The 11105-nt window shown below is 46.0% G+C and overlaps 1 protein-coding gene across 1 annotated transcript in view; it reads right to left on the reverse strand.

Moving 5' to 3' along the window:
* LOC104168310 (glypican-3-like) overlaps positions 1-11105 on the reverse strand; it is a 74136-nt gene that overhangs the window by 19643 nt on the left and 43388 nt on the right. The window contains exon 5 of the mRNA XM_009708874.1: positions 5331-5484. Within this exon, the coding sequence (XP_009707176.1) occupies positions 5331-5484 (154 nt within the window). The remainder of the gene's footprint in view (positions 1-5330; positions 5485-11105) is intronic.

Here is an 11105-nt window from a genome sequence, read left to right on the forward strand (position 1 = left end):
CCAAGCCTGCAGGCTGTACAGCGGGAAAGGCACAACAGCCACGTGGCTCCGCACTGTCAGCAAAATCCACACAGATAGGGACATTTTCCACCTGCGGAAGGAGTATTTTAAAAGTCAATCAGGTATTTGAAAACGTCTTTCTCGGCAGACGGATGAACATCCCAAGACTCAGCACTAAATGGAGCAGAGCAGTATCAGAGCCGCTCAGATACAGGCACCCTGAAGGCATTTGCAGAGAAGCAATCACCATGATAAAGGATGAGAAGACATATCTTGTAAATATTTTAACTACTGCTGGTCTGCCTCCCAACACATGCACAGAGTCAGCCCTGGCAGACTCTGATCGCTCCTCCCAGGTTGGGAGTGTCCCCTTTTCCAGCACAAATACTCACTTCTAAGGAACCTTTCCCACAGGAATGGGCTGCAGAAACCAGGAGGGCTGTACCCAAAGCGATCCTGCCTGGCCTCCCACGCACAGCCACCGCCTCGGCAGGGAAAACCGCCGGTACCTGTTTTTTCCCCAAAATGAGCAGCCTTTTGCACCCCATGAAAAAGCAATTCAAATGTCATTGTCGCAGCAGCATCTCCTGTTCCCGGCCACAGCGAGGGGGTGGAAGGAGCTCAGATTGACGGCACCTCCAGAAATAAACCTGGGAGAAAACGGGGTGACGAGAGGAATGTCACCAAAGGCTGAGCTGTTGGAATGACATCTCAGCACTGAGATCTCTAAAACATGGAATGGTTTACTGGGACCTTTGAGGATGTTTAAAAGCAGAACAGGATGAAAGTTGCAACTCATGGGGGTTCAGAGCAGCTTCCAAAAATATAGTGTGAGGCAGAAAACACAGGGGTCCCGTTTCGTACCCGTGCAGGGCATGGCCACTCAAACACAGCAGCCCCTTCCCACCTAACAAACAGCTTTTCCACCTGGGAACTTTTCCACCTTTTCCACGCTTGGCCAGCCCAGAGGCAATGTTCAAGCCTGCAATTTGATGACAGCACTAGAAAAAACCCTACTGAGAGGATAAATCAGTGGCAAAGCAAGCCAGAAGCTATTAAAGAGTTACAGGTCTGGGTAAATCAAGGGACACAGTGTGCTGATCTTGACTTTCATCCAGTGTCTGGGTATGGCGTGGATTGCTGGAAACCCACATAGAAGTCCAGCCCACCCGGCGGGTCTGGCAGCACGCGGCAGCAACCAGAGCAGCAAATGGGCAGGGTACAGGAAAATTCGGGGCTTCTCCGGGGGCTCAAACTACAAACTCCCTCTCCTCCTTAGAAATAACCAAGGGAGAGCAGAAAGGCAAAACAAACTGCAGGTTATGCAGCAGGAACAGCCAGGCAGGGGAGCTGTTTTACACACACACACTTGCAGAGCCATCTTTATATATCTTTATTACACACATCTATCCTTACATATCTCATGGGATGAGGCCAACTTCCCTTCCCAGGACAAACTATTTCTACTTAATTCTGCCAAATCCATCTGTTCCCAAGACAACTTTTCTTACTGCCTAACAGAGATATTTTGGAAGGGTAAATCTTCCCCTCATCTTCCCAACCCCCCCAGTTGCTGGATTGCTCAGAACATTCCCCAGGTGATGCCCTGGTCACTAAAAGGGATTTTTTTCCTCCTGGCCAAGCTTGTGAGATGCTCAGGGGCACAGCATCCCTACACAGGTGAAATGGACCACACCATATTTGCAAACCCCCGAAAAGCCTGCCCCTCCTCTCTCCCAGTGCCTGCTAAAGCCACTCGCCCAGCGCAGGAGCTTCTCCAGCACCAATATTTTATTTTCAGGCTTCCTGGCAATGAGCTCGTCGGTTATAAGTGGCACCCCAAGTGAGAATGCTGGAGGTGAGCTAATTAGTGGGTGGCTGGCTGGAGCGGTAATGCAGCACCAGTCACCCCAGGCTCCATTTGCTTTGGGTGCCTGATGCCAGCCAACAGATCCCAGCGGGGTGCAAGCACATGTTTGCGTCCTAGAGCCTGGAAGACATTTGCACTGACTCGTAATTCAGGGGAAAATACTATAATTTGTTCGCAGGCATGATTTGCCATTGGTGTGGCACAAATATATGTGTGTGTATGTACACAGCTCTATTTTTAGAGCAGCACGGCCAGGGTGCCAGCTCCACGGTTACTCCATTGACAAACAGGATGCACTCTTCTCTGAGCTGGGAGGTTTTCAGTCCTCCCCCTTATTGTAAACATTATCTGCCTTCAAAATCCTTAATGTGTTGCAGATGTGACAAACAATAAAAGACCTATCATAAAAAAAAGCCTGCCATCTCTGTGTTTCCCACCGGGGCAACATAATAATGAATTTATTAGCATATAGGGCTCACCAACATATGTTTATAGTCACTCACAAACTTTTGACTTGACAGTTTACAAGTATGTTTAAATCATTAAAGTTTAAGTTGACTGTCCAGTTATTACAGGCTCATTATAAATAGGAAACAAAGGTTACATTTTATACAACAGGCGATAAATCAAAACTAGTCTGTATTTGAGACTGACTTTTTTTTGCTTTTGCTTTTTTTTCATCTCCACATTTTCAAGACCTTCTGAGGGGACATCTCAGTGAGGCCAGTACCGAGCAGCTGTTTGCAGTTAGCTGGCAGGACCAGCGGCACCCACATCAGGGACCCAGAGAAACTCCCACTGCATCCAAGAGATGCATAGACCTTGGAGGTGGCAAACTCTGCCAACGTTATTACCCAACCAATGGCCAAACTCAGTGCCAGCCCAAGGCATCCACCTCTCCTCCTCCCCAAGGCATCTCCAAGTCCATCAGCAAGGCTTGGAGAATCCTATGTAAGGGAGGAGATCTCCACTGCCATCACGAGGCCAAGGAAATTTCCTCCTAAGCTGAACAAAACCTCTAAGAAAAGGAAAGCAAAGCACCCAAACTGTGTTCCCCGACTGTAAACTCCAAAGGTCGGTAGAGGAACTCAAACATGCTCAAAGGGGGGTTTTGGGTTTGACCACTGCACTATGATACAGACTCCCCTCCCCGGCCATCCAGCCGTGTTCCTGCCTTAACGCTGTAGAGCATCCAATATGGGATAAAACCAGGGAGTCAGTAACTGAGCCCCAGCGGCTCCCAGTTCTTTCTGCTGCTATTACGGGGTAACCACCTTGGGAAGGAGAGAGATAAAGCCACAATAAATGTAAAAGTTCATTTTGTAAACTATTTCCAGATTTCAAAGCCTGGCAACATTTCAAATAGGCATGCTACCTAAAATTTAGAATTTGTGAAAAGGGGAGGGGGAATGTGGAATGGTTTCTGATCCCTTTTATTTCATGCTATGGACATGTGATATGATATGATGGAAAAAAAATAATTGAAAAATACCCTTTCAAAGTAAAAAGAAATATCATTCTCAAAAATGTTGAAAGAGAGTGTTTCCACACCATCAGCAACTTTTCCCAGGCTTGTTTCCAACATAAAACTTGAACAGAGTCACAGTTTATATCCAATACCAACCAAATAGGATTCTGTCACTGTCAGATCAACTTCACCTTTCTGCTCTAAAGCAACACACAAAAAAAGAGCATTACAGCATAGGCAAGTGAAGAAGCACCAGAAAGTCTCCCTGGCCACCCTGACGGCACAGCTTGTGTCCTCTGAGGCCAGTCGGTGCCTAAAAGCTGTGTTGGACAAACCTCACGTTCTCAGCGATCTGAAAGACTTAACCTGCCAGGAACACAATGCCCCAAAGCTACCGCTGCTTTAAAGTTAATATTTACCCATCCCGTAGCAAAGGCAGCAGCAAACACCCTCCAGCAGAGTAGCACAGGGAGGACAATTCCTCTTTTCCTATTACATGCTCACGTACTGCAGTGACAAGAGAGGTCTAAATTGCTAGACAGGCAAGTTGTCGGGGAAGATCAGTACAGTGATTAAACTAGCCTAGAAAGATGGAAAAAGACAGAAAGGATTATATACCCAGCTTCAGAGATCAGGGATGATATTATGGGGAAGGCTATGAGAGGAAATTAGAAACACATTAAAAATAGCATAAAGGTGTGACACAAAGATCATGGAAAATGAAACACGTATCTCTGCTCTTGACTCGGGACGATGTGGATCACCTGTACTTCTTTAACGTACACTTTGATATTTAGTTGTTGGATGAAATAAAGTACATTTTATCCGTCTCCAAATTTGATATTTCTCTTTCAGACTTGGACTGGAGTCTTTTCTTTCCCTGACCCAATATTTGAATATATGTATTTTATATATTTTACATAATGTGTCAATAATCTTTGATATGAAACTGGCATTTAATATTTCACTCTCACTTCATTAAGGATATTTTAATTATCCCAGACCAATGGAGGGGAATTTATAAACATCTGTGCTTCGTTTAAGAGCCCAAATTTGCCTCTCAAACTTCAAAGCTGTAAAGCTGATTTTATCCAGGTTCAGTTGTCTGGTCTCTCAAAGAGCACTGCATAAGCACTGGAACCAGCATTAACTGAGCCAAGCGTCCAGTCCGCAGACCGACATCCAGCAGACACCGCTCATCCACGACAGATACAACCTCTAACAACTTGGTTTTGTTCACATGAGCAAAACAGATGATGCTGCTGAGCTCCACGGAGCCAGGAGCACAATGACAGTGGTTAGTGGGTCGGGGAGAAGGCACACGCCAGCAGCATCTGTGACTGCCCAAGTCACAACCGGTCCTTCGCTTTCTCCACCCGATGGGTGACCAGGGACTACCTTATTAACAAGGGAGCCTCAAAGCACTAGGAGTGCCTCATGGCCGTTTTCAAAGCAATCAAAGACATGACTCGTACTCGCAAGCAATACAATTTTAGGCTCCTGAGTACCTAAATCACTTCTGCAAAATGAGCCCGAGTAATCTGTAAAAAGCTACCACAGGTTTCTAAACCCTAGATCAGAAACAACCATTGTTTGCTGCAGTCAAACAATCCTTACTGACTTTCTGATGCCTTCCAGAAAGTTGAAAAGCTCAGCTCTAAGCTCACGAGAGTGGGTAGCAGTGGCAAGGAGAGAAGCGAGTGACTCTGGGACCTACGGCAGGTTTGCAACCTCTCCCACAGACTGCCTTCAATACATCCCTGCAAAACCAACCTGGAAAAGCAGCGGCATTTCTTCTCCAGCTGCTGCCTCAGCTGGCACTGAGGCCAGCCAGCACGATGCTGGGCATCAACAGCCTCAGGGCTGTGGAGAGCATCGGTGGTGCCTACAGCAAGTGGAGCTGAGCAGACCCCAGAGAGCAGCTCCCTGCACCATCACCAAGACCCACAACCCACAGAGTGGCAGCTGCTGCGGAACCACCATCCCCATCACCTGCTAAAAACCGGATCTGGTTCCTCACTCGCAGCTCTCCATCCCCAGAGCCTCTGCCACAGTCATCTTCATCATCGCAGTCTCCACTCTCCTCTTCCTCCTCCGGGGTTTTGCCTGGAGCTTTTCGACGGGGCAAAGCCATCCCTTTGAGCAGCTGAAAAACATGAGGTGCCACAGTCATTCAACAGCTTCCCTCCACCCTCCCTATTGCTTCATCCCACGCTCGCAGGGCAATCAGCTGACAAGAGAGGGACAGGGCTCAGTGGAGCCAGGACAGCGGGACAGGACTCCATCGTGCTCCTCATGCCAAAGTACTGACAAGCTCAGGTTCATTCATGGGCAAAGCTGCACACAAAACCTCAAGGGAAGAAACAAAAGGAGGAGGCAAAACCACATTGAGTAACTCTGCCCTTTAGCTTCTGCCCAGCAAACATCACATGAGGTGAAGCACGTCTACCAGCCCTGTGAGACCCTAATGCCACCAAAGCTCTCGAGTTGGCTACAAAACATATGTCCAAAGTTAGGTCAGATGGGGTAAAAAACCAGTAGCAAGAGGAAACTGTTCAAAGATTCTCACTGCTTTCAGACACTATCTTCCATCTGAGAAGTAACACCCGTGAAAGGAAATGGCAGATCTCTTAGGTCCATATGATGCCCCAGAAAAATAACCTAAAAATCTCATTCCTCACTCTTGAAGTGCAGAGGATGCTAGTCAAAGTTTTTGAGATAGCCAAGTGACACAACAAAAGGATTTTTTAAAGGATGTTTTAAAGCTGAGTCCTAACTCATGGTGACAGGTCACACATCCCAGAGACAGGGACTCGAATACCTCCACTGAGCACAGGGTCAGGACTGCTTTCCAAACACGAGTGGAAGCTCCCCACACTGCCCCTTGACAGCGTATGGAGGGATTACAGACATTTTAAGCTATCGGCTTCCTCTTCCCGCTGACTTTTCTGATTTTGCTGTTGCTGAAAGTAGCCAGCTATTTCATCATAAACCAGATCCACTTTGAAAAAGCGTGAGTCAGACGGTTAATATATGCCGAAAATTTCTATCCCTACCACTCTGCTGTTAAAAGCCTTCTTGAATTTAATCTCAGCACTAAAAAAAAAAAAAAAAATATAATGAAAAGGATAAGTAACAGAGAAGATATTGCAAAATGGGAGCTTTCCGCATACTTCAGGGGTTTAGTTAGTTCCATCTATTGCAGCAATATGCATGTCTTCCAAGGCATTTTTTAATATCTGGAATCTAGGTTATATTTTTAAACTATTAAGCTAGCCTTAGAAAACTGTTTCTAAAATATTGAGCTGCTGAAGTTTATACAGCCTCAGAGGAATGCTTTTGGAATCTGGCTTGCTCTGTCCACGGCAATGTCCACATACCTTAGTGTCTATATTAGAGGAGCATAACGTAATGAAAAACAAATGGCTCAATGTGAGACCACTTTGGGTTCCCTGGCTGCATCAAACAACACAGCAAACCTCTCCTTGGCACGTGCAAAAGTCCACCCGGTGTGACAGCCGTACTGGATCCCGCATCCATGGTAGGAAGCAAAACACAGTTCATCTCCCCAAAACTCAGGGGATGTGTTTCCATGGCCTTCAACACGCTTTGGCTCAGACTGTTTAAGTTCACTTTTCAGGAATTTTATTTTATTTTGAATTTACAGGCCTTTCCCAAAATATGGCGTAACCACAAAAAAAACAACAAATAGACAAACCAAAAAGGCAAATGCAGCACTGGGGGTAGGACAGGGAAGACCTCGCACAGGAACCAAACTGCTCAAGCCTTTACACCATCACATTTATTTCTCTCCTCCAAACAAAGCCCACAGCTAACAGCAGTCCTGAGCACAGACTATATCAGCTCGAGGTGGAATGAGGGTCTCCCACACACAGCAACTAATTACAATACACACCAGTTCGAACCCATTGCCCCAGTGCATCGTTGCTAAAAACCCAAGCCCACGATGGTGGACTGGGACCACAACCGCTCAGCAGCAGGATGCTCACTCCTCTGCATCCAAGGCATGGAGCAAGCCAGCCGGAAACCCACTGTGCAGCTCAGCGGCACAACGTTCCTTACTTACCCAAAACAGCAGAGGAACTTTCTGGCAAAGAGAATTAAGCTTTGGGATATTTTCAGATTTAATAAGCTCAGCGGGGAGCAAGGGAAGATCAGGATTTTTCAATTGTGTGTTTTCAAACATTAAAATTACTGAGCGTTTCTTGCATTACTATTTTTTCTTGGCATGCCATAAATTAGCAGCTTAATTTCTCTGCCTTTGTAGCCACAATAAAACAGGAACTTTCTGAGAAATGCCGTGCAGGCCCTGACTTTGGATCGAGTGAACGTGACATCCCTGCACCACACTGCTCCTTCCTTTTCCAGGACAAAATCTCCATCCTCAGCCATGCACTCCCCAGCTGCTGAGAACCACAGGGAGGTTCAACGAGTCAAATTTCACAGCTGGCTCTGGGAGAAACAAAGCCCGCGACACAAAACCTACTGGCACCGTTAGCAGGAGATCTGTCATGGGGTGGAAAGCCCACCCTGGTCTGTTGGTGCATCCAGACCCGGGAATGCTGTCTGATGCCTTGGCTTCAGCCGGAGCAGCAGCCACAGTCCCGCTCATCGATCATTACACAACCCCCTCGATGGTCTGCATACTTTATGAAATTATATTTGGTGGACTGAACATAGATTCCTCATCCTTAAATAGCAAGCGGAGCTGACTGTATCCTAACATTACAGTTTATTCATGTCCTGTGGTTTAAAGTCTATGGTAAGAGGCAGGAAAATACATAGTCTAGTGATCGCTAAAGTAGTATGTAACAGTGAGATAGCTTTAACTTAATCACAATTCATCCAGCTGTAAGAGTTTAGATTCACATCTACTTTTCTTTGCTAAACCATAATGGCAAAAATACACTCTAATGTACCCGATGTAAACTAGAGCACTAACTGTGGGAGTCCATGTGCACGCACGCATCTCCGAGGTGTCTGCAGGGCACCCATCTCCCATCTGCACAACCACCACTGAATCACAGAATCATTGAGATTGGAAAAGACCACCACGGCAGGAAACACGTGGGCCACAGCCTTTGCTCCTGACTACAAGCTCCATCGGCTTAGAGGTACACCAGTTTTATTTCCAATCTGATCCCTTTTAAACCACGGGTAGGGTAGGGCAGGCAGTGCCGCGGTACCTCCACTGCTGTGTCAGTTGTCGGATCATCGGCAAGAGGGACACCGGGCAGCCCCGGCTGGTCTCTATAGAAATCTTTGTTGCTTGGCTTGTCCTGTGGTCTCCCTACAGCTTAAAAAACAAGCCAGATGGGAACGGTGCGCTGAGTCTTTCTGCAAGGAAAGCTCCCCAGGGCATCCCAGTGTGATTTACACAATTATTCATAACCGTACAGTGACCAGACAAAAACAGACGCGGCAACGCCGGGTAATGACTCAGCTGGATTTGGACAGGCCACCGTATGTTGAAATCTTTATAACTCCTCATTCTTTACAACCACTTTACTCAGACCTCACCATCCCACCAGCCCACTGAGCCACCTGGTCTTGTTTTTCCAATTTTAACATAAACAGTGAGAGCTGCAGCATACTTTTTATCATTAATCTCCTGCCTCTGAAAAGAAATCAGCATTGTGTTTCTTGGACTGTGTTTTAATAGCTGTTTTCTCCTTTTGCAAACTACGCCCGCGGTATTGCAAATATCAATTTGAGCAATACCCAAAATTATGCCCACAAATTCACATAAAATATCAGCAGTGAGCTACAAGCACTGCGCTCCTTTAGGGCAGAAATCATCCCTTTCAACATACTTCAAAAATATGTAAAGTAAAGAGAACAGCCAAACAGATTATTAAGGGGAACAGAAGACTTTTAGAAAAACATTTAATTCCTTCACGAGTTTAGGGGAGAAGTCTGATTGATATGTGTAATCTTTTGGTGGACAGAGCTGTCATTTAATTTAGCTTGCATGACTGAAAGAATTTAATAAAAGTGTCCCATAGAGTTTTGCTGAAATTCTTCGCATGTTTTTAGTAAGCCTCTGGAATACGATCAAACCTAAAAAGCTGGAGAGGATGGAGACTGAACTTGCAGCTAAAATAATATTCAGAATTGTAATATATGCTTAATAATCAAGTATTCACATCCAGCAGAAAAAGGGCCTTAGTGCAAGAAACTCCTCTGGATCCCCAGCCGTGTGTCCATGTGCTGCTTGGCATCATGAAGGGGACCCTGGGAACTCAACCCAACAGTGAAAACCAGCCCCTGGCTCTGCTAGAAACCTCTCAAAACTCAACCAAACCCACCAACTCACGACTATCCGAAAAACTTGGGATGCCTTGCTTCAGAAGCCTAAGTAAGAAAGAGTTTTGGAGGAGCAAAGGTGTTATTTCCCCTTGCATCGCACAAGCCGCTCGCTCCGGCCACGCGCTTTTGGGTACTCAACACAGATGCCACTGTACTTCCCACACAATTCCCGAGATTCCCGATAGGTCAGGTTTTTCTATTTTAAATTCCAGCCTGCTGAAAGCATTGGTTTTGGGGGAGAAGAACAAGATCTTGTGGCCAATCCTGACCTTGAAATCTGCAATATTGAGTAATTTATGGGTGGTTTCTAAATCAGGGCAGCATCATGGGAAACATGCAGATTTTCACACGATACTGTTCCCTGTTAACAGCTCATTACAATGTACAGAAGTATATTCCCATTATGAAATACAGCTGGGGCTGTTTTGCTTACAAAGGTCATTATCTGATCACAAGCAAGAATTGGGGAAAGGAATCCATTTGAAAAGGCTGAAGTTGCGGACTTTTCGAAAACTCATGTGTTTTGAATTTTGTAGCCTGATCATACACAAGCATGCAACAGGAGAATCGATTCTCTCCACTTCCTCCGCTTATTAGCCCTGGAAATAGCATGGAAAAAATTATCTGTTATTAGCAGATACTTTAACCAACCCTCATAATGAGATTTGCTGGTGCTCTGCACTCCACTTTCCTATTTCCCAGCTCCGTTCGATTTATCCTTTCTGTGGACAGGGGCTTTGGTGGCACAGGAGCGTGCACCAGCAGAAACTCAATGCAACGTCAACAGCATCGTTTTCACTTGCTTCTTTCCAAGCTCTAGAGAGCTTTCCCCCTTTTGGGCAGCAACAAAATGCAACATATATTACAGAAAAACTCAATGTTCCCTGGCACTGAGCACCAAACACTATTTAAAAATAAGGATATTTAAAACTTTAAAAATATCTCTAAATACTAGGATCTGTACTTCTGTCTTGCAAGAGCGAACACATGTGCGTGTGCACATAGGCGGGCATCGCTGCCCTTCTGACCACAACATTAGCCCATGGACAGAAGAGCCCGTTTTGGTAAGAGGACACCCAAATTGTGGTTTCCTTATGGCCCTTCCAGTTGGATGCACCTTGGCAGTACAGACCTGGCAGAGAAGAAACCTGTTCCTAATTGTAGTCCTATTTCAAGCTCAGCACAACGTGGAGCAATCACTAATCAAATGTTAATAAAGTAGACGCAGGCTTAGGAGCTGGAAAAGTCATTTTCAGTGCTTGGAAAAACGATGAGTTGGGCATGTCAGCTGTTTTATCAGCTGCTCTAAAAGCAAATTCTGCACTTCCCCATGCTGCCTGCTTCAAGATATCGCAGGTTTTGTACTGCTGAAGCCGTACTCAGCAGACCAAGCCCCAGGCAGCACCTCCTGCCTGCTCTGGGCAGGGTGGGCAAGGG

Source organism: Cariama cristata, unplaced genomic scaffold (genome assembly GCF_000690535.1).
Source record: "Cariama cristata isolate BGI_N322 unplaced genomic scaffold, ASM69053v1 scaffold4621, whole genome shotgun sequence".
Lineage (NCBI taxonomy): Eukaryota > Metazoa > Chordata > Aves > Cariamiformes > Cariamidae > Cariama > Cariama cristata.